Here is a 24279-nt window from a genome sequence, read left to right on the forward strand (position 1 = left end):
TGAAAGCTAAGGTCATCCTCCTCGGAAAAATACACATACTGTACCTAAACACATTTGTCTGAATTTGTCTTTGAAGCCCATGCAGAGACTCCCTAGCCTTGCCCCCAGCATAAGATCTCTCTACCTCAGGCTTCCTGCCTGAGATTTCTTAATGTTTCCACCCCCATACAGTGTCTGAGGCTCTAAAATCAGACAATTCCCCCCAACCACCCCCATGTACCTGGTAAACTTCTTAGGACTAGATCTACAACTTTTCCTCCATCTCCAATAGCTAGCACCAGTTGAGTAAACAGTAGGTGCTCAGTAAAAGCTTGCTGACTGACTATGCCTCAGTCTTTGTCCTTTACTTACTTATAATGGCTGACTTCATTTCCTCTTGTTTCTTGGGTTCTAAGTTTTCTCATCAGGATTCTTAGAATGTTTATAAAAAGGATGAAATTAATCTGCAAAATACAAGGCAGAGGTGGGGCTGAAGGTATCTTGCTTTCCTGGCAACCTCTCCTGGCCCTGTCCCCTGGACCTGAGGTCAGAGAAGACATTGCAGACACCACAGGCAGGATGGCTCGCCACTGCTGCCCACCAACTACCCCTCCCCACCCCCAAAACAGACTGTCTAGACAGAGTCCATGGCAGGAGACAGCACTCCCGCCTACCCTGGTACTGCAGGAGCAATAAGGCCTATTCAGTTGCAGGGCAGATCACTCACCCTTGCAGAGCATTGGAAGCCCCTTGGGATATTGTTAAAATGTAGGTCTGGGCCAGGGGTGGCTTACCCCTATAATCCCAGCACTTTGGGAGGTCGAGGCGGGCGGATCACCTGAGGCCTGGAGTTCCAGACCAGCTTGACCAACACAGAGAAACTGTGTATCTACTAAAAATACAAAATTAGCTGGGCATGGTGGCACATCCCAGCTACTCAGGAGGCAGAGGCAGGAGAATCACTTGAACCTGGGAAGCTGAGGTTTCAGTGAGCTGAGATCACGCCATTGCACTCCAGCCTGGGCAACAAGAGCAAAACTCTGTCTCAGGGAAAAAAAAAAAAAAAAAAAAAAAAAAAAAGCAGGTTTGGGGTGGACCTGAGATTCTGCATTTCTAACAAGCTCCCAGGTAATACGATGCCAAAGCTGACTGGCTTTACAGCAGTTGTTCTCAAAGTTTAGGGTATCCATTGATGGGCTCTACCCCACAGGTTATGATTCAGTAAGTCTGGCATGGGGTCCAAGAATTATTATTTTTAACAAGCTCCCAGGTGATGCTGAAGCCACTGGTGTGAGGACCACTTTGCAGCTAAATCGCCAGCTCCAGGAAGCTACCCTTGATTACTTCTTTTTTCTGATTCACTGTATTTTGGGATAATATTACTGTGTAAAAGTACTTAAAATATCTTATTTTTTCTTGCAAACTACTATTGGGAGATAAAATATCTTAGAAGGTCAAATGCATGTGTCCATCAAACATGTGTGTGACTACTTATCTGCCAGTTCAACTGTAACTTTCTGAAGGACAGGAATGCAGTCTTTTTATTCATTTTGGTGTCCCCTCCCCTACCCCGGTGACCAGTGCCAGCAACATTAGGAAACTGCCCACATGATAGCATCTCTCCCTCCCTCACCCACCTGCTCCAGCCATTTTATAGAAGCAGAGATCAGTGGGATCACCCAGACTCGTGCCCACACTATTCACATGAGTAGACTGGGGCCTGAGAACACTTGCCAAAAGACACAGGATTAGTGGCTGCCTAGGACTCCTGGCCCAGCACTGCTTTTTGAAGAACGCTGTTTCTCTGTGACTTGTTTATGCATTTTGTTGTAAGCTGGCTATGCATGCTGTCATTAAGGTTGCTTAGTTTAATTCTGTTTGCCTCTGAGTTGTATTTAACTTAATAGGGAGCACCTGAAGGCAGAAAGAAAGAAAGAGAAAGAGAAATAGAGATAAAGACAGACAGAAAGGTGAAAGAGAGAGAAAGAAATAGAGATAAAGAAAGAAAGACAAAAGAAAGAGAGAGAAATAAAGACAAGAGAAAGAAAGAAAAGAAAAAAGGAAGGAAGGAAAGAGAAAGAAAAAAATCTTTAAGATCCCAAGAATGAGTCTATGTATAAATAGTGTTATTCCAGGCCCTGCGCTAGGTTGGTAAGGAGATGTTTTGCATCAAGAGTGCTCCTCCAACATCATCAATCACTGGGTAGACCACAGTCCTCTGAAACCAGCCCTGGACACTGGAACTGGCCGTCCTTCATCTGGGGTTGTCCTGGGCTGGGCTGGGCTGTCCAAGTCCCAGAATAACAGCAGGGCTGGATTAACTAAATGAGGAAACAGCCTCCGGCATATTATGAAGCCATAGCACATCAGTTTGTCAAGGCATTCTACATGAAACAGCAAAGTTCCCATCTATTGCTAGATGAAAAAAGAAAAACCTAATTAGGATACAAGACTATATTAAGGATTTTGAAAAAGAAAAGTGTGTCTGCTCAAAGAAAAAGACAGGAAGGATAACACATGCTCATAACATATATGTATAGCTGGGAGAATCATGAGTGATTTTATTTTTCCTTTTTAAAAAAGACATTTTGTGCCAGGCATAGTGGTTCATGCCTGTAATCTCAGCACTTTGGGAGGCTGAGATGGGCAGATCACTTGAGTCCAGGAGTTCAAGACCAGCCTGGGCAATACAGTGAAACCTCATCTCTACAAAAAATTAGCTGGGTGTGGTGGCGGGAGCCTGTAGTCCCAGCTACTCGAGAGTTGATGTGGGAGGGTCACCTGAGCCCAAGAGATGGAGGTTGGAGTGAGTCATGATTGCATCACTGCACTCCAGCCTGGGTGACAGAGTGAGACCCTGGCTCAAGAGTAAAACAAAAACAAACATTTTGTATTTTGCATTTTTTGCTCAGATTATATAATTTAAAAAGAATAAAATAAAGTTGTCATGGAATGATCCCCTCCTCTCAACCAGTCCCAAGATGCCACTCAGGCAGCTACTGGAAGAGAAAGGGCCCTGTCCTGTGCCCTCTCCCCCTGCCCCACCTTAGCGAGCCTGTGCAGGGCACTCTCTTTCAACTGGTTCTGCAGCCTTGGGCATTCCTGGGCTGCCTGCGTGGACGTTAGTTTCAGCCATGGAACTGCTTCCATCCATGAAACCATTCCCATGTGTCCCTATATGTCTTCCCTCCTCTGTCCCCCTATTCTGACCCATACCCATGGGCCAGGCTACAGGACTCTACCCTGGCACAGAGCAGAATCGCCTAGGGACCTGTATGCAGGCCTCTTGCCAGAAAAAGGAATGGAATCGCTAGCTATCAGTATTTTTAAAAAGCTCCCAGGTGATTCGAAAGGGCCTCCAGGGTTCACACCCGCAAGCTCCTGTCCAAGATGGTCAGCCAGCATCTCTTCCCTGGGGCCGCCCCTGCAGGCCTGAACCCACTCGCAGCACTGCAAAGTCCCAAGACCACGGCCTCACTGAGCTTACCTGATATGCACTTTCACCCTCTTCAGTGATCTCAGCTTAGGGACTCATCCCAGATTAACAAGCCACTCCCTAGAAAAATGCTCAAGGCCCACGGGTGAAGGTGGAATTGCAGGCCAGTGGGAGCCAGTCAGTAAAAAACAAGGAGCTCTGCTCACCACATTTGAGCTGCTGCTCTTGGGAAAAACAAGGTTCACAGGCTCTTGCCTCCAGCCCACCCCTCACCCCACTCCCACCCATTTTGTAACACCACCGTGATGCTTGCCAGTCTCACAAGCACCATGGCTTATCCCTCCTGGTACCTGCAGGGAGCCCTGTCCCCCACCCCGCCCTCTGTCCCTGTGGGCTGGTCACTGTTTCTGTCTCTCCCACTGACCCCCAGCTCCGGAGAGGAGGGCCACTCACCAGGATGGAGAGGATCACAGGCCCTCGAATGATCCACCAGATGGATGTGTTGGCATTGATGTCCCAGCACCTAAGGGAGGGACAGCTGGGCATTACAAGTGGGAGCTGGGCTGACCAGCAAAGACATGTCCCTGAGGTGGCCCTTGGTGTGAAGGACCCATGATTGTGGCACTGAGCCCCTGGGCTGTGTGCACAGCACCGTTAGAACCCACTCCCTCCTGCCACCCAGGAGTACTGCTGGGGCTGAAGGAGTGGCCACCTGTCTCCCTGCTAGAACCTGAGAGCCGGAAGACTCCCAGATCCAAAAGTGAGCTCACTGTCAGAATTCACTAGTGAGCACCGTGGCAAACTCAGCTACCAACAGAGTAGGAAGATGACAACAGCAAGTGAAGTGGGAGATGGCTGACATGTGACCTAAGGATGCAGGGACATCAGGCCTGGAGGGCACTTGGCAAACTGGGGAGCATGTGCCCTGTCTAAGACAGCCATAGCTCTGCTCCAGCTCATTTTTGCCACAAGGAAAAATGGAACATCTTAAAAGACCTTTCCATTTTTTTTCCAGATGGGCTGAAAATCCAGACTTTTCAAAAAAGTGAATTCACCCAATACAAAAATTATTTTGAAGCAATTATTTGGGGCTGAATTTGGACTATAGACACTTGGACGTCTCATTTGACCTCATCTACTTATTGGCCTGGTTGTGTCATTATGCCGTTGAGAAATCAACTCCCACACTGCCCTGCTGCCTCTCCTCTTCCCAAGTTTCTTTTTCTTTTTCTTTTTTTTTTTTTTTGAGATGGAGTCTTGCTCCATCACCACGCTGGAGTGCAATGGTGCAACCTCAGCCGAGCTTCTTCCAAGCTTGCTTCCCAGGTACCTACTCCCAGGTGAGTCCCCTGGGCTCATCTCTACCCTCAATGCCCGACTTCTTTAGAGCCTGGCTCTGCAGGGCTCCTAAACACCCAGGGGTAGAGAGGCATCCAGGAGGGAGAGCCCAGGAGGAAGGAAAAGCTGGGCTGGTCCTTCTTTGAGTTTCCCCCATGGAGCGACACCTGCCTAGAGTCCCGCAGCTCTTGTCTGGCATCTGACCCACACACAGAGCCAACAGGCAGCAAGAAGCCAGGAAGGCCAGGATGGTGCAGATGTGGCCAAGGCTGCTCAGCCCACCTGGAAACTCACACCTGGGAAGCAGTGAGCATCACTCTAAGGAACTCATCATGGCCTCCACTTTGAGAAAAAGACCTTTCCTAGATAGCTCCTAAGAAGTATCTGTACTGTTTGAAAAGCTAGATGATGTCAGCTACATTCTTGTTATCCTCCTTCCAGTAGCTTACCCAACGTCTTCCAGAAAGTGTCTGGTGATAGCCCACAAAGCAACAAAAATGGCCGGAGAACCTGAGGATTAAAAATAAAGGGAGATGCAGAGGAGACAGGACTCAATTTTCAGTACACATATGGGAACAGGAACAAGCCATTACCCCAGCCCAGCTACTAAGCAGGTGCCAGATTTGGTGTCCACAGAGACCCCTCTGCCATCCTGTGGCGCCATGTGAACATAGTGCCATGTGCCTCAAGGGTGCCAGGCATGGCCTGGGAACTGTGGCAGAATCAGAAGGATCCCAAAGGCCACTTGATGTTAGGGGTCTCCTGGGAACCCAGAAGGGACTCTAGAAGACCACTGAGGAGCACAGAGGGGCCGAGACTCCTGGGCAAGCTCGTGGATCCATGGAGGGGGCTGGTAGAGCCCGCATCTCATACTGTGATCTGCCTGGCCATCTCTCTCCTCTACAGCAGGGAGGAGGAGACGGAGAAGGGGTGGGCACAGGTCATGAAAGAAATATTGGTTTTATTCAAATATTGGCTTGTAAAAAGCTTGGCCATTACAACTAATGGCTAAGGTAAGCCATCACTGTGATGTTTAAACAAAAACATATTTTGGACTAGAGGTGAGATCAGGTCCGCAACATTTTCGAAGAGAAAATACAATATTTCCTGACTTCTAGTTAAACAGGGCAAACTGAACTCATTCATTTATCCCTACTTCCCCTGAAGCCCCTCTAAAATGATAACAAAGAAATAGAAATGGTAAAAGCCCATGAGGACAAAGACTGAGAAGGAAGGGCAGAGTGGAGGAGAGATGGCAACACGCTTAGGAACACAGACGGCTAGCAGAGGCGTGGCAGCTAATGTTCCGGGCAGAGGAAGCTGAAACAGAAGTGCTGTCTGGGCAATGCCACTGGGGAAGAACCCAAGGGCCAGGGCACCCAGTACCCAGGGGGCAGGAGGCAGGGTGGGGCTGGGGCTGTACAATGGTTTGAAGTCTGGATAAGAAACAGATAACCACCCCAGGCGGCCAGCACTACCCTCAGGAGACTGAATAGTTAGCTACAAATCCCCGACAGTGTTTCTTCTCTGGGGAAACTGAGCCAAGGAACACAGGGCTGCAGCCCAGCAGAGGGCCAGAGTGGGTACTCCACTGAGCAGGAATGGAGTGATGGTCTATACCAGCTCTCAAGGTAGCTCTGGAGCACCTGGTATGTGGCTGGTCCCTACTGAGTTGTGCGCTAAGTGCAAGACAGATACTAGATTTTGAAGACTTAGTACAAATGAAAGAATGTAAAATACGGCCGGGCGTGGTGGCTCACGCCTGTAATCCCAGCACTTTGGGAGGCTGAGGCAGGTGGATCACCTGATGTCAGGAGTTCGAGACCAGCCTGGACAACATGGTGAGACCCCATCTCTACTAAAAATACAAAAATCAGTCAGGCATGGTGGCGGGCACCTGTAATCCCAGCTACTTGGGAGGCTAAGGCAGTAGAATCACTTGAACCCAGGAGGCAGAGGTTGCAGTGAGTCAAGATTGTACGACTGCACTCCAGGCTGGATAACAAGAGAGAAAATCTGCCTCAAAAAAAAAAAATGTAAAATTTATCATTACCAATTTTTATATTAATTATACATTGAAATGATACTATTTTGGTTACCTTGGGTTAAACTGAATAGATTATTGAAACAAATATCACCTGTTTCATTTTACTGTGTTGATTGTGGCTACCATAACATTTTAAGCTAGATGTATGGCTCAGATTCTTTTTTGTTTAAGCGTAAATACTTAAATCAGATTCTATTTTTTAACAGACATGCTCATGCTGAATGGCAAAAGCCCCAGTCCCCGGGCCACTTAGTTTTCAGGCCTCTAAGAACAGGTTTCTACCCCTACCCCAGCCCTCTACCCTCTGCCCACCTCCCTGCCACTGCAGGCTAGAGATTAAAGGATTCTGTAGAGGAACTGAAAAGTCCCAGACAAAGGGCCTATAGATAGCCATGGGAGGGGACCCCCGACACTTCCAGCCCAGTGTCCCTAGAGAGACAAACCCCACACCCCCGACAGCTTTTAGCCAGCTCCAAAGTGATTCATTCTTAAATAGGGACAGCCAAGGTCACCAACATCTTATTACATAAAAGACAAAGACCAAAACAATCAAAGAAAAGGAACTCAGAGGAAACAGACCATACAGGAAGCAGAAGGAACTTGAACAAAATAACTCTAAGGAACGCTGCCGGAGAGATAAAAGGTCGCATCTACAAACACAAACAGGATCAGAGAGCAAGAAAGGGGGTTAGGAGCTGCACATATGACAACCAGACTTAATGCAATAGATGGACTGGAAGATCAACACCAGGAATCTCTCAGAAAGAGGAATAAAAAACAGTGGAATGAAAAGTAGGAAAAAGAAATTAGAACATTAGAGGTTATTCCTAGATGTACATCATTAGACTACAGGGAGTTTCAGAAAAGAGAGGATAAAAAAACAGAAGGAAAGAAACAATTAAATAGATAATGAAAGAACATTTTCAAGAAATAAAAGACATGAATTTTCAGATGAAAGGACACCAGGATGCCGGGAAAAAGGATGAAAAAAGACCTGCATCACAGCACATCCCTGTGACATTTCAGAACAGAGAGAGAAGATCCTGCAGCTTGTGCAGAGAGGAGTAAAAAGTTCAGGAAGCAAACTGGCATGGCACTTCCCATAACACTGATGCCAAAACACATGACCCTCAGAATTCTGGGTAAAATAAATTTTCAACTTGTTTGGTTTTGTTTTTTGTTTTTTGGGACAAAGTCTTACTCTGTTGCTCAGGCTGGAGTGCAGTGGTGCCATCTCAGCTCACTGCAACCTCCATCTCCCGGGTTCAAGTGATTCTCCTGCCTCAGCCTCTCCAGTAGCTGGGATTACAGTCACCTGCCACCATGCCCAGCTAATTAGTAGAGACAGGGATTCACCGTGTTTGCCAGGTTGGTCTCGAACTCCTGACCTCAAGTGATCTGCCCTCCTCGGCCTCCCAAGGTGCTAGGATTACAGGTGTGAACCACCGTGCCTGGCCTTCAACATGCTTTATGTCCAGCAAAACAATGAATTAGGTGTGAGGGTTGAGCAAAGATATATTCAGACATGCAATACCAAAAAATGTTCCTTCCAGGTGGTCTTGGTTAGACAGATACTGGAGGATGTGCTCCCACACAACTAGAGGGTGAACCAAAGACAGGGAGATGAGAAAGAAAGGAAACAGGATATGTGGAAGAAGGTGAAAGCTAAGGGAGCTGAGCGAGCTGGAGAACAACCAGCTCAAGTCAAGCAGGAAGGCAGAAAGCTCTAGAAAAAACATTGGCAAGTATATGAGGTTGAATAGCGTCCCCCCAAAATTCATGTCAACCCAGAACCTCAAAATGTAAGCTTACTTGGAAATAGGGTCTTTGCAGATATAATTGGTTAAGATAAAGTCATAATGGAATAGGGTGGGCCCCCTACTCCAATATGACTGGCATCCTTACAAGAAGGCCATGAGAGATACATAGACAGAGAATACACAGAGGAAGAAGTCCACGTAAAGACATACGCAGGAATGGAGCTGATACAACCACAAGCCAAGGAATGCCAAGCATTGCCAGTCTCCACCAGAAGCTAGGGGAAGAGATATGGGATGGATCCTCCGTCAGGGCCTCCAGAAGAAACCAACCTTGCTGACCCTTTGATTTCAGAAACTTCTGTCGTTTTAGGCCACCAAGTTTGTGGCAAATTTGTTAAGGTAGACTTAGGAACTAATATAGCAGAAAACAAACAAATAGGAACTGATAGATTTTATATTGCATTTGATGATTTGGAAAATAAATAGCATAGGAAAGTTTTCCAGAGAATTTGAGAGAATCGATACTAGCAATATATATATATGTATATATACATATTAAAAAAAAGCAAATGAGAAACGATTCCAGGAAAACAAAAAGTTAAATAAGATTGAAAGTAAAACTATTGGCTGGGCACAGTGGCTCACACCTGTAATCCCAGCACTTTGGGAGGCTGGGAGGGTGGATCACGAGGTCAAGAGATCAAGTCCATCCTGGCCAACATGGTGAAACCCCGTCTCTACTAAAAAATACAAAAATTAGCTGGGCATGGTGGTGTGCACCTGTAGTCCCAGCTACTAGGGCGGCTGAGGCAGCAGAATTGCTTGAACCCAGGAGGCAGAGATTGCAGTGAGCTGAGATTGCGCTACTGTACTCTAGCCTGGGCACCTGGCGACAGAGCAAGGCTCTGTCTCAAAAAAAAAAAAAAGAAGAAAGTAAAACTATTGTACGCCACTTGTCTCAGTATAAAACACAATTTTCATAGATATAATAATGTATACACTGAATCTGATTAAACCCAAAATGATGAAAAACTATAATGGAAGAATGGAGGTATAGGATTAAGAATTTTATATTCTTGGTTGGGCGCGATGCCTCATGGCTATAATCCCAGCACTTTGGGAGGCTGATGCAGGAGGATTGCTTGAGCCCAGGAGTTCAAGACTAACCTGGGAGACATGGCAAGACGCTCTCTCTATAATAAATATAAAAAATCGGCCAGATGTGGTGGTGTGCACCTGTAGTCCTAGCTACTTGGGAGGCTGAGGCAGGAGGATTGCTTGAGCCCAGGAGTTCAAGACCAACCTGGGAGACATGGCAAGACCCTCTCTCTACAATAAATATTAAAAATCAGCCCGATATGGTGGTGTGCACCTATAGTCCAAGCTACTTGGGAGGCTGAGGCAGGAGGATCGCTTGAGTCCAGGAGCTAGAGGTTGCAGTGAGCTATGATTGCATCACTGCACTCCAACCTAGGCAAGAGAGTGACATCCTGTCTCAGAAAAGAAAAAAAGAATTTTATATTCTTACCTTCCATCATAAGGAGTTAATAACTAATGCTTCAAACAGACAAATCAGGAAACGGTAGGGTATTGCTTAGAAACACGGGAGTAAATCTCAGGAGGAACAAGTTAAGAGAGTGAAAGGGCGTTAACTCCAGGGCCTGAGTTCAGGAATAAGAAGTGAAGGTGGGAGACAGTTTTGTTTATTATAAACCTTGTGGTCTTTTGTTTAGTTGTTTAAACCAAGTACATGAATGACTTTGATAAAAATAACAACTAAAAAAATACCTTGGGCTGGGTGTGATAGCTCATGCCTATAATCCCAGCACTTTGGGAGGCTGAGGAGGGAGGTTCACTTAAGGCCAGGAGTTCGAGACTAGCCTGGGCAACATAGTGAGACATTGGGCTGGGCGCGGTGGCTCAAGCCTGTAATCCCAGCACTTTGGGAGGCCAAGGCGGGTGGATCACGAGGTCAAGAGGTCAAGACCATCCTGGTCAGCATGGTGAAACCCCGTCTCTACTAAAAATACAAAAAATTAGCTGGGCATGGTGGCACGTGCCTGTAATCTGAGCTACTCAGGAGGCTGAGGCAGGAGAATTGCCTGAACCCAGGAGGCAGAGGTTGCGGTGAGCCGAGATCGCGCCATTGCACTCCAGCCTGGGTAACAAGAGCGAAACTCCATCTCAAAAAAAAAAAAAAAAAAAACAAAACATAGTGAGACATTGTCTCCACAAAAATATAAATAAATAAATAAATAAAAATTAGCTAGATATGGTGGTGCACAGCCGCTCAGGAGGCTGAGGCAGAAGGATCACTTGGGCCCAGGAGGTTGAGACTACAGTAAGCCATGATTGCAGGGCTGCACTCCAGCCTGGGTGACAGAAATGCTGTCTCGGAAAAAAAAAAAAAAAAAAGGCGCCTCAATTCTTGGTGCTTTAGGGAAAGAACATGGGTTTTGAGAGGCACAAAATCATTATCTTCCATCCTTAGTGGCAAGTTGGTGGGAAAGTTTGAAAACATTGTAATGGTTTAAATCGGTAGCTCTGTGTGGTCCCTGGACCCGCAGCATGAGCATCACCTAGGTATGCGACAGAAATGCAGAGTCTCGGGCCCCACCCTAGACCCACTGCCTCGGAGTCTCTGGGAGGGAAGTGCAGCAAGCTGGGTTTGGCAGACCCTCACTGATGCTGCGCAGAACAGCCAGCACCAGCCGCTCACTCTCACTCGCTGAGTGGGAGCCTGGGTCATCTATACGGCCTGTGCTATCACTCTTTTCTGGGCACAGACTCACATCTCAGCTGCTCTGAAAATGTCAAAGCTTTGGGTAAGTGTTAAAAACCTTAACGGTGCTCACTCCTTTTCACTCAGGAATCCATGTTCTGGGATTCTGTATTACATACAGAAAACACTTTGCCGATAAAGGTATTCAACACTGTGCTATTTATAATAGTGAGCCAACCTAAGTCTCCAAATAATAGGTATGTGGTTAAATACGACTATGTTACATCTATCCATCTATATGGCATTTTTAAATATTTATGAAAGATTTGAGGGTCTGGGTGCAGTGGCTCATGCCTGTAATCCCAGCACTTTGGTAGGCTGAGGTGGGCAGATCACCTGAGGTCGGAAGTTCAAGACCAGCCTGACCAACATGGAGAAACCCCATCTCTACTAAAAATACAAAATTAGTCAGGCGTGGTGGCGCATGCCTGTAAACCCAACTACTCAGGAGGCTGAGGCAGGAAAATTGCTTGAACCTGGGAGGCGGAGGTTGTGGTGAGCCAAGATCGCACCATTGCACTCCAGCCTGGGCAAAAACAGCAAAACTCCATCTTGGGGAAAAAAAAAAAAGACTTGAAATAATACAGAAATTTAGAACATGCTTATGTGTTAATGGAAAGAAACAAAATTCAAATTTCTGTGTAGAGGATGACCACAGCTATATGAGGAAAACCTGCAAGTAGAAAAAGAGGCTGGAAGGAAATCCCAGAAAAAGTACAATATATGGGACTAGGGTAATTCTTTTTTCTACTTGAAAAAAACTTTTTCTGCAAGGTTTTACGGTAGGCATGTACCCATTTAAGCAATCTATCTTTGGTGAAACCAGTATAATTTCAAGCAGGGACAATGTACCTTTGCATAAAAAGGGCTTCTCACAGATAGAGGGGCTTCAGGCCTTCCAGGGGCCCTTCAGGGTCTCTTTCCTGTCTGGCAGGAAAACAGGCCAGGAGGAAGAGAATCATTGCTGTTTTACATGCTACTCGATTCTCAGCACCCAGCACAGGGCTGGCATATAGTAGATGCTCCATAAAGATTTGAAGAAGAAAGGAAGGTTCTCATTATTTCATTCAAACATCTTAAAATCCTGTGACAGAGATATTATCACAATGCAACTTTGATATCTCTGAACACAGGAAGTGCTTGAAGAATGACAAATAAATTACGATCCTGATATTATAGGTGGGGAAACTGTTCATGTTCATTCAGCTAAATCTTGGCAGATCTGGGATTTAAAGCCTAGTGAGTTGGGCTCAGCGAGTTGGGTGCTTTTATGGCAGCGTCAGCTGCATGAGGCAAGTCCCTAGTCCCCAGGCGCTCTGAGATTGCTCGCCTCTGGAGACACTGGCATAAACCTACAACCTACCGCTGGCCAATGGTCAGGTGCTAACTGGGCTGCCAAAGTTCGGGAGCAGGAAGGCTCAGCAAGCTCGGCCAGTTTGGGCAGCTTCCCTAATGGGGAGACAGGGTCCTTGCAAATAAGGATTTAGACAAGCAGAAAAGGAAGCAGAGGATGTTCCTGGCAGGGACACCTCTTAAAGGCGCCAGGAAGAAACCAAAAGAAGCTGATGCCTAGTACACATGACTATCTCTGTAAGCCTTTGAGTCACTCTCAGAAACCTGGCTCTGTCTAGAACTCCTCAGGGTAACTTTCATATTTATCAAGTGAACAATGGATGGATGGATGGATGGATGGATGGATGGATGGATGGATGGATGGATGGATAGATGTGTGCATGGGTGGGCAGATGAATGGATGGACCGATGGATGGATGGATGGATGGATGGATGGATGGATGGATGGATGGATGGATGGACTGATGGATAGATGGATGGATGGATGAATGGATGGACTGATGGACGGACGGACGGACGGACGGACGGACGGAAGGATGGATGTTAATGGCAGGGTAAAAGTTAAAGGACTTTGGAAACAGACAGGTCTTGGCTTGACTCCTGAGGTCTGTCCTTGTTTACTGTGTGAGTTGAGTATGTTATGTTTCATCTCTGAGCTGAGGACTCTGAGAGGCCTCTGGAGATTGCTATGATGATTAAATGATACATGTAAAGTGCTGAACTCAATGTCTGGCACATAGCAAGTGCCTAAAAAATGGAAGTCATTCATCGTCTTCGTTGACCAGAAGGGAAAAGAGAGAGAGATGGCATGGGGTCCTGCACTTGGCTGTCTCACTCTCATTCCCCCTCTTTCCTAGACAGTGAATCCTGAATTTCCTTTGAGAAGTCCTGTGGTCTGAGTAGCTTAGGCCAATCAGCATATTTCATTCTCTCAGGCCTCTGTGACTAGTTCAAGGATGTCTATGAGATTTAAGCAGTCCAACCAGAGTGCACCTCAGAATATCTGCTGAGAATGCTGGATGGAGTCCCTTTTTTTCTCTCATTAGAGTTTGGTACAAGGAAGTCTCTAGCCCAGATGTTGGCCATTCCATTGGGAACACTGGCCTAACTATAAAGCTGATGTTACAAAAGGCAAAGTAGAGACAGAAAGAAACAGTGTTAAGCCGCGGGATTCAGCCTCTCCTGAAGTTGGTGATCCCTAGACTTTTCAGTTATATGAGCCAATTAATTTCCTTTATGTTTAAAGCCAGACAGTCAAAAGGCAGCAAAAGCATCCTGATACAGAAAGAAAGCAAGAAAGAGGACATAGGAATGGACCATCTAAAGGCAGATGAGGCAACAAGCATTTGGTAACAACAAACTAAAAAGCTCTGGATGCCAGAAACTGGGGCTAAATTTGAGCTATGATTTCCCACTTGACAGACAAGTAAACTGAGACCAGAGCATTAAACATCAAGGAACTTGTCTAAGATTACACAAGTTAGCTGGATACGGTGGCTCACGCCTGTAATCCCAGCACTTTGGGAGGCCGAGGCGGGCAGATCACCTGAGGTCAGGAGTTCGAGACTGGCCTGACCAACATGGTGAAACCCTGTCTCTACTAAAAATACAAAATTAGCCAGGTATGGTGGCACATGCCTGTAATCCCAGCTACTTGGGAAGCTGAGGTAGGAGAATCACTTGAACCCAAACCGAGATTACATCATTGCACTTCAGCCTGGGCAACAAGAGCAAAACACCACCTCAAAAAAAAATTTACACAAGTTAGTTAAGTATGGAGGTGGAACTAGAAGCCAAACCCTCTGACTCTTGACTCAGTGCCCCTTCCCACATACCACACAGGTACAGACCCCAGGAGAAACATACCCCATCCGAGCGCCACAAATCCCAGGAGGTACTTTCTTTCTGAGAAGAAGGAGATGATGAGGAGTGTGTGAAGGTAGAGGCCTTCCACCAGCAGCCAGGAGTAGTTGGCCATGATGCAGTACTGGAACAACACCATGACCAGCTTGCAGCCCGCCTGGACAGAGAGAGGCAGCTGAGCCCAGGCCTGGGGTCAGTGGGCTTCCCTCTGGTGACAGGTCCCAAAGGGAACAACAGGGTGTTGTGGGGGCAGGAGCCAGGCGACAAGAGCGGGCCTCTGGGGTTCAGGGCCATCTCCCGTGGCCTTCCTCCATCAGGCCTACAGCATTCTCTAGATAGTGGAAGTCCACAGGCCCAGGGGGTTCAATCAAGGTGGCCAATGAGCCAACACAGGAGCAGGAACTAGGTCCAAATGCTAGCATGGGCTGCCAGGCTAGATGAGGAGACAGTCCTTCAATTACAAAACTGTCAGATACTGCTCAATCGCCTCATTTTTTTCAGATGAAGAAACCAAGGCCTAGAAAGGGAAGAGATTTCTGAGCAAAAGGTTAACGGAATCTTTTCTAAGCTCAATTCCCTTAGAAACACATAATGAAGGGATGTGGCAACCATGTTAGGAGGCAAAACTGATTATCAAATGGCCCTGACTGGCACATTGCACTCTTCACGTATCTGATGGGGACTCATAGTGTTGGACTTTCCTGATGCAGTGACTGACTCTTAACAGGCATGTCCCCTGCAGGGATCCCTGGAAGCTATGCCTATAGAATTGTAGGGCACCAGGCTTCTACACCAGCTCACCTCCTGTACCTCTGCCATGGCAGAGCCTTTGTCCTTTTCTTTGCACTGAGCTGTCCCCTGGGGATGGGACAGCTCCTGGGATGGCCCTAGGGCTGCTGCAAAGACAACCCCAAGAAGAAGGAGCACCCCCTGCTGCCTGCAGGACAGTGCTGGTTCCCGCCTTATGACCTTTCCAGAGACTCTGATTCCAGGCAAGGCCCATGGTTGACTTGTGAGTCTAATGTTTCGTAAAACCTGAGGTTTTGCATAAAAGTAGGTTCCCTGCTGGAGCATTGCTGGCCTTGTCCAGTGCTGGTCAGTAATGAGACGTGGTTAAGATTTAAGGCTCCTGACTCCCAGCAGGTACTCTTGTTTCATCCTGGAGACCTCCTTGAAAGACATGGATCCTACCTGAAGAATCTCTCAGTCTGAGTCAGAAAATAAACACACACACATACACACAAACTATGACCAATAAAAACAGGTGAGTGGTAGGAAGAAGTGGCAGGCAGGCTGCTGAACTAATCTCAAATTCCAATTTCCTTCTCCCTTGCTTGCCTCTGCTATGGAGACTGTGATATAAAAAACTCAATCACCCTGTCTCCTTTGCAATTAAGTGTGGTTACATGACTCAGCTCTAGCCAATGAGATGTAGGTAGGAGTTTCTGGGGAGGGTACCCTTTCTTGATAGAAAAGCAAAGCTGCCCATAAGAAAAAAAAAGTTTAACCTTCAACCTTTCTCCTTCTTGGCTGGAACACAGACGGGAGGCCTGGAGTTGCAGTAGCCATATTGTAACCATGTGGTATAAAGCATGACATCAAAGGCCTACTCTAAGGATGGCAGTGCAGAAACAGGGAAAAAGACTGTGTCCCTCATGGTATCGTGCAGCCGCTGCACCACCTCATCTGTGGACTGCTTATGTGGGAAACAGCCCGCATTTGTTTAAGACCCCAATATACAGTTTTCCATTCTTTGCAGCAAAGGAATTCCCAACTGACACACAGGGTGATTGCAATGAATTGAGTCATCTGGACATTTGGAAAGAGAAAGGGGGTTAGATTTAAGAAAACACAACTGTTTTATTGCAAACACGTGTATACAGACATACTGGCCCATGCTCACCCTTTTCTTTTTATGACCCCCACCCTCTTCAGATTGGGTCATCTTTCTTCAGCCAGGAATTGGCAGAAGTAGGGAAAAGGGGAGTCTCCCTATATATCTGATTCCTAGAGTGGCTAGTTCACTCCTGGACTCTGAGAGTTTATGGCAATCCCCACGAGCTTCTCTCCTACAGGACCCGGATTGTGCACATGTTGCTGTGGAATCTCCCTGAACCTCCTGGCTCAGTGTCAGTACTGGCCACTGTATCCTTGGTATTAAGTGCAACTTCAGCAGGAGCTTGGGGGAAGAACAACTAGGCTACTTCCCTCTCCAAGGTTAGATTGGGGAAGGCAGGTGGGCCTGGCAACACCCCGGGGCACCCAGGCCTATTACCCTGTGGGCACTGCAGTAGGTGACATCATCCGAGGAGAAGAGCACGGCATCCTTGATGAAATTAGACAGGGCGCGAAGGATGAAGGACACGAACAGGTGCATGTGGATGTAGTTGCGGGTGCAGTGGAGCCTCCTGGAGGGAGAGAATGTAGGGCCATAAAGGCCAGAGCCTGAGGGGCTGGGACTCACCCAAGTTCACCTGCCCCCAGTACACTGGGGAAACTGAGGCCCTAGACTTCAGCTCTTTCAGCATATCACACTCTGTAAGCATAACCTGAATGAGGACCTGGGTCCCCAGGTGGCCAGTCTACTTTGCTTCATACTGCAGTTAAAAACCAAAAAACAAAAACAAGGGCAAGCCAGTCTGGCTCACACCTGTCATCCCAGCACTTAGGGAGGCCAAGGCAGGAAAATCACTTGAGGCCAGGAGTTCAACATAGTGAGACTTCTATATCTACAAATAATTCTTTTTTTAATTAGCTGGGCTTGGTGGTGCCTGCCTGTATTCCTTGTACAAAAGGCTGAGGTGGGAAGATCGCTTGAACTCAGGTGTTCATGGCCACAGTGAGCTATCATTGCCACTGCACTCCAGTCCCCGCAACTGAGCAAGACCTAATCTCTAAATAAATAAATAAAAAGCCGGGGCTGTAGGGGCAACATTGTATTCTGCCCTGACCTACCACCATCTCCAGCTCCCTGAATTGTTTGGGGGGAGGGGGGAGGACGGCCACCACAATGGGAGAGGGCTGGGGGCACAGAAGAACGCAGGCTGCGGGGAGAAAGCAGACCTCGGCTCTGCCACGTAGCAGCTATATGACCTTTAGCAAGCCTTTTCACTTCCCAGAACCTCGATGCCCTCCACTGCTGCAGGGGACAGAAGTCAGTTACTTGCTCTGCTGCTTCTGGTCCCGGAACAGGCTTTCTTCTGGGAAACCCATTCCAGCTCTGGATTGGGAGGGCTCCACCCTTCTCACCCTTGTTACAGACTCGACCAATCAGAGTGCTCCAACGCTGTCCGTAGTGATTGGCTTGAAGGTGGGCATGTGACCCAAGCTCGGCCTATGAGAACTCTGAGGACTTTTACTAGAGAACCAGTGAGGAAGAGGCTCTTGTTGGCCCTGGTGTTGCTGAGCTAGCATGATGAATGCCAGCCAACTGCTGGTGGTTGTCTCTGCCACCCCAGCATCCCAGAGGATGAGGCCAACACAGAGCAGAGGAATGGAGGGAGACGGACCTAGTGCTCCGAGGCCACGGAACACCTAGATCCAGTCACGCATATAGCAGATGCCCCTGAACTTGCCGGGTCAGGTGGCCTTTTTCTTATGCTGTTTTGAAGTGGATTTCTGTCTCTTGCAACAGAATCTGGCTAGTACTCCTGTAAAATGGGGCTCCTGTTACCTATCTCATAGCATTGTGTGAAAATTAGAATAATACACGTAAAGCAACCAGCCGCAAGTTCTCAGTAATGCTTAGCAAATGTTGAACCAATAAAAGGATAAATGAGGTCACAAGAACCTCGATGTTTTACCACAGGTAAGCTTTAGATCAAGACGTGACAAGGTAGTTCACCCAGACCTTCCTCTTTCTGTCCTGGATGGTTCAGAAGAGGCCCAAAGTCTCTGCCTGGGGAGGGCTGGCAGTGTGTTCTCACCGGAAAGCACAGAGGATGCCAAGGGCGACCAGGAGCATGACCAGGGAGGAGCTGTAGCCCACGGTGTACATGACTTTCAGCTTCAGCAGGTAGGAGTGCTGCAGAGAGAGACACATGTCAGCCCCGTGGCCCTCCTGGCTAGCTCTGTGCTTCTGTGCCTCAGTGCACCCACTTCAGGCAGCTTGAACCCCACCGACGCTGCTATTCTGACCATACTCCAAGGACGCCAGGTCACAGAGGCATAACACCGTAACATCCTAGCATTGGAAAAGCCCTTAGTGGTCATCTGATGCCAATTCAAACTTCCACCTTATGTATGGGGCTCTTTTGCCAACTCTGTGAATTCAAGCCTTTGCTTTAATACCTCTAGAGACAGGGTGCTCACTGCCCTTTGAGAAAGTTAATTGGTGTACAACACCACAAAAGATTAGATTTTGTTTATGTGAAGCTAAAATCAATTACTTGCACCACATATTGGTCCATTTTCTGGAAAAGTTGCAAAGGTCATACAGAGAAGCCTGCCATTTTTTAATAGAGCTATTCTGCCCATCTGTTTCTCATTTATTTTCTCTATATTAAATATTCCCTGTGTCAGGTTGGGTGCAGTGGCTCATGCTTATAATCCCAGAACTTTGGGAGGCTGAGGAGGAAGAAGCACTTTAGCTCAGGAGTTTAGCCTGGGCAACATGGCAAAACACTGTCTCTCCAAAAAAATTTTTTAATTAGCGAGGCATAGTGGTACACAAATGTGTTCACAGCCACTCAGAGGCTGAGGTAGGAGGATCGCTCAAGTGTGGGAAGTTAAGACTGCAGCGAGCCATGATCCAGCCACTGCACTCCAGCCTGGGTGATAGAGTAAGACCCTGTCTCAAATAAATAAATATTCCCTATGTCTTTAACCTCTTTCCACAATCCTTCAACCTTTAGTTAAATTAATATGTGCCAGTTTGTTAATGTTCTTCTTAAATAAGACCCCCAGAACCACATAGCTGAAAAGCTCCAGATGTATTCTCTGACCAGGAAGAGGCAGAATGGGCCCATCACCCCCCATCTCCCCGGTCTATACACAGCACACCTATACAGTCAAGCAGGCATTCACTTATTCAGCAGCCACTTCACATTATTGACTTATCTTTGAGTCAAGAAGACCTAATAGAACTATGAAAATTAAAAGATTTCGCCAGGTGTGGTGGCTCACTCCTGTAATCCTAGAACTTTGGGAGGCCTTGGTGGGTGGATCACTTAAGGTTAGAGTTTGAGACAAGCATGGATGACATGGAGAAACGCTGTCCCTACTGAAGATACAAAAATTAGCTGGGGGTGGTGGTGCATGCCTGTAATCCCAGCTACCTGGGAGGCTGAGGCAGGAGACTCGCTTGAACCTGGGAGAGGGAGGTTGCAGTGAGCTGAGATTGCCCCACTGTACTCCAGCCTGGGCACCAGAGTGAGACTCTGTATCAAAAAAAAAAAAAAAGTTAAAAGATCTGCATTTAGGTTCAAAAAAAATAAAGTGATATTAAAAAGAATCAAGGGAATATAAATTAAAAGAATAATTTTTAACAAAAAAACTAACAAATATTTAAAAGTAATAATTTTCTATACAGGTGAAGGTATAATAGGAGTGAAAACTGGTTCAACCTTTCTGGGAAGTAATAAATATGTATCAAGAACCTTTGAAATATGCATTCCTTTGACTTCCCTCTACCTCCAGGAATTGATTCTAAAAAATAATCAGAAATAAAAAAGCATATTTATAGCTAAAGATGTTTATCATAGATGTATTAGCGAGGAAAAAACCCAAATGTCCAACAACAGAAGAATAGTTAACTCAATTATTTTAAATACAAATGAACTTCATGCTGTACCACTAATAAAAATATGTTGTTTAGGCTGGGCACAGGGGCTCAAGTCTGTAATCCCAGCACTTTCGGAGGCCAAGGTGGGTGGATCATAAGGTCAGGAGTTCGAGACCAGCCTGGCCAACATGTGAAACCCCATCTCTACTAAAAATACAAAAAAACTAGCAGGGCGTATGGGCGTGCACCTGTAATCCCAGCTACGTAGGAAGCCGAGGCAGGAGAATCACTTGAACCCGGGAGGTGGAGGTTGCAATGCACCCGTCACACTGCTGCACTCCAGCTTGGGCAACACAGCGAGACACCATCTCGAAAAAATAGAGAAATGTTGTTTACCAAGAGTTTAAAACAAGTCAGTACATGGTGATATACTGTCACATTAAAAGGCAGAATTCAAATTTGGCGTGTGCAATGTGATTCCATCTATATGTAAAAATGTGTTAGGTGTAATTATATGAAAATGGATTCTGCTGAGAATTTTTTAAAAATTTTAATAAATGAATTTTTAAAAAGAATTATATGAAATTTCCCTTTTTTGTAGATCAAAAATGATTGAATATAAACACAAAAAATAAAGAAAAGTTTTAAAAAGATTGAATTATCAGCCATTCCATGTGGTTCAATCTCATACATACAGAGACACAAGACTGTAAAGAGATACAGTTGAGGTTCACAGTGGTTAACTTTGCATTATAGGTTTGCAAATACAATTGTTATTTTCTTTTGTAATTTTTCTATATTTCTAATTTTTCTACAGTGGATAAGGGCTATTTGTAACCAAAAGAATAGGGTAGTTAATTTTTTAAGAAGGCACAAGAATAAAATAGGGGAAACCTGGCTGATAGCTCTTCATGGGAAGATAACCTTGAGGTTAGAAAGACCAAAGTTCTGCCAGTCGTGGTGACTCACACCTGTAATCCCAGCATTTTGGGAGGCCGAGGTGGGTGGATCACCTGAAATCAGCAGTTCAAGACCAGCCTGGCCAACATAGTGAAACCCCCATCTCCACTAAAAATACAAAAAGTTAGCCGGGCTTGGTGGCAGGCACCTGTAATCCTAGCTATACTGAGAAGGTTGAGGCAGAAGAATCGCTTGAACCTGGGAGGCAGAGGTTGCAGTGAGCTGAGATCTCACCATCGCACTCCAGCCTGGGCAACAAGAATGAAACTCCATCTCAAAAAAACAAAAAAGAAAGAAAGAAAGACCCAAGCTCCACAGTGTCACCCAGTGTGTGACAGAGAAAGAACACAGCCTTCAGAGCCGGGAGACAAGGGTTCCAAACCCAGCCTGGGACTCACCAGCTGTGTGACCTTGAGCAAATTATTTAACTTCTCTGAGCCTCAGATTCCTCATCTGCAAAATGGGGATAATATCTACCTTATGGACTTGTTGAAAGAACAAATATGGTGTCAGATAGAGTACCTAGACGATGCTTTGGCACATAGGAAACACTCAGTGTATGGTAATTTTAATTTCTTCCCACCCCACCATCCTCCTTCAAAATGAGTCAGCGGTTTGAGATGATATGAAGTCCGAGGCACAAAATAGCTCAAAAATTAGCTTCATTCTCAGTTACACTGATGGAGTGCTGTGGGCAGCTGGCCACGTGGGAATGTTTGGAGAGGCTGGGCATGTTCTTTTAAGAGTCACATTAATAAGCTGAAGCATTTCTGAAGGAGGGCAATGGTGTCATCTGAGAAGCGCAAGAAAAAACCAGGTTCATGACACCTAGAGGGGAAAAACACCCACTTAGAGGAGAAAAGTGTTAGACTGAATGAATGTAGAAGGGCCAGACCTCGTGTGTGAGCTCCAGATGGGGGAAGTTTCCAGAAAGGAGGTAGATTTTGACTCGCGGTGACTGAAAATTTTCTGACAGCGGGAGGTGGCCTTCAATGAGAAGGTTGCCATGTGACACTGAGTTCCCACTAATGTTACTGCTCTCCTGGAAGCCAGGAGTCATCTCTCAGGGATGAGAGGAAGAAGACCCTTGAAGGCAGTGGGTTGCCTTGAATTAATGGTTCCTAGGCTTTGGGACGTCAAAGACCTGTGAAATGTCAAATTGAGGACCATTGTGTGAACCACTAATCTTGCCATGTACAGATGAGCCGCATTGCGGAGGGTGGCAGCCTCACTCCTGGGGATGCCTGGGCCAGCCTGTAAGAGCCTGAAGGGGCACATGGTGGCAAGGAGGGGTGGTGATAGGCAGAAGATTCTGCACCGTCCTGCGGCTGTGGCCATTACCCACCAGGTGACCAGCCCGCCTCTCAGGTTCCTGCCTTGTAAGACCTCACCCACCCAGAAAGAACCTTGCTCCCTGGAGGTTTCATGTGACCTTCAGTCCTTAGCTCTTTCTTTTTTTTTTTTTTTTTTTTGAGACAGAGTCTTACTCTGTCACCCAGGCTGGAATACTGTAGTACGATCATGGCTCACTGCATCCTCAACCTCCCAGGCTCAAGCAATCTTCCTGCCTTAGCCTCCCAAGTAGCTAGGACTACAGGCAAGTGCCATCACGCTCAGCTACTTAAAAAAATGTTTTGTGTGTGTAAAGATAGGGTCTCCCTAGGTGACCCAGGGTGGTCTTGAACTCCTGAGCTCAAGTGATTCTCCTAGCCCAGCCTCCCAAAGTGCTGAGATTACAGGCATGAGCCACCACACCCAGCTGGTCCTCAGCTCTTAACATCCATAAGTCTGTACCACTCCCAGAGGACATGGGGCCCAGAAGCCTCACTGCTGTCTTGAATTCAGTTGTCTCTCTCACTGCTGTCTGTCCTGACGTGCCACCTGCTTTTTGTAGCCTCTAGATCAGTTGTCACAAGCATTTTTTGTGAAGGGACAGAGGTACATATTTTAGGCTTTGGGTACCCTGTGGTCTCTGCCCTTGTCATGGAGAAATAGCCTTACTGTAGTAGGAATGGGCTTGGCTGTGTTCCAATAAAGCTTTATTTACAAAAGCAGGCAGTGGGGCTGCATTGGGTTTGCAAGAGCAACAGTGAGTTTGCAAATCTTATTTTATTTACCCACGTGGCATCTATGGGTGCTCTTACTGCAATCTGGGTCCACTACTGGTGTCGGTAATATAGTGCGTCAATAATATACTGGCGTATGCCAAGTAAGGATGTCGCAAAGCAAAGAAGAAAAGAAAACCAACTAACACATACCTTTACCCTCAGTTGACGAAAAGCAAAGGCATTTTAACAATAAGAAATAGGATGATTCAAGTGGACTGGCATTCAGGGACCAGGGAATCATGTGGTCAGGACACCCTTCCAACCTTAGAGTTGTCATTTTGGGTTTTTTTTTAATGGAAGCTGAAGCCAAGCTAGGTCTCCTTTCCACCATTTTTGGACAGTTCATTTTCTGAGTTAAGTCTAGAGCTTTCCATTTTCCTTTATAAAATTTCAGCTCCTTGGTTTGGGATTTTACAGTTTTAATCCTGGCATGAACATTGTGGTTAAGGCCCTGTGCTCCATTTTTCCTGCTGATTTGTGTAAGTCAACAGTTCTCATTGTGTAGATTTTTTTTCTTTTTTCTTTTTTTTTTTTGAGACAGTCTCACTCTGTTGCCCAGGCCGGACTGCAGTGGCAAGATCTCGGCTCACTGCAACCTCCGCTTCCCGAGTTTAAGCAATTCTCCTGCCTCAGCCTTCCACATAGCTGGGATTACAGGCACGCATCACCATGCCTGACTAATTTGTATTTTTAGTAGAGACAGGTTTTTGCTTGTGGGCCAGGCTGGTCTCAAACCCTTGGCCTCCAGTGATCCACCCATCTCAGCCTCCCAAAGTGATAGGATTACAGGCTGAGACACTGTGCCTGGCCTGTGCTGTGATTTCTGATGGCAGTCATCTTACAATGCCAGCCTGAGGACAAAGCCACCAGGAGAGCAGGAAAGAAAGATACAAATGATACGGTCCCTGGTGATTCTGTGGTGCTGCCTCAT

General features: G+C 46.5%; 1 protein-coding gene across 7 annotated transcripts in view; it reads right to left on the minus strand.

The window, feature by feature from the left end:
• The window catches only part of SCTR (secretin receptor), an 81506-nt gene that overhangs the window by 9097 nt on the left and 48130 nt on the right, over positions 1-24279 (minus strand). For all 7 annotated transcript variants that reach the window (XM_078327960.1, XM_078327964.1, XM_002749522.6 and 4 more), the window contains 6 exons: positions 18485-18582; positions 16834-16966; positions 14562-14715; positions 5203-5263; positions 3869-3938; positions 352-443 (listed from right to left, as the gene is read on the minus strand). In XM_078327960.1, the coding sequence (XP_078184086.1) occupies positions 352-443; positions 3869-3938; positions 5203-5263; positions 14562-14715; positions 16834-16966; positions 18485-18582 (608 nt within the window). The remainder of the gene's footprint in view (positions 1-351; positions 444-3868; positions 3939-5202; positions 5264-14561; positions 14716-16833; positions 16967-18484; positions 18583-24279) is intronic.

The sequence above is a fragment of the Callithrix jacchus genome, chromosome 6 (assembly GCF_049354715.1).
Source record: "Callithrix jacchus isolate 240 chromosome 6, calJac240_pri, whole genome shotgun sequence".
In the NCBI taxonomy this organism is placed as follows: domain Eukaryota; kingdom Metazoa; phylum Chordata; class Mammalia; order Primates; family Cebidae; genus Callithrix; species Callithrix jacchus.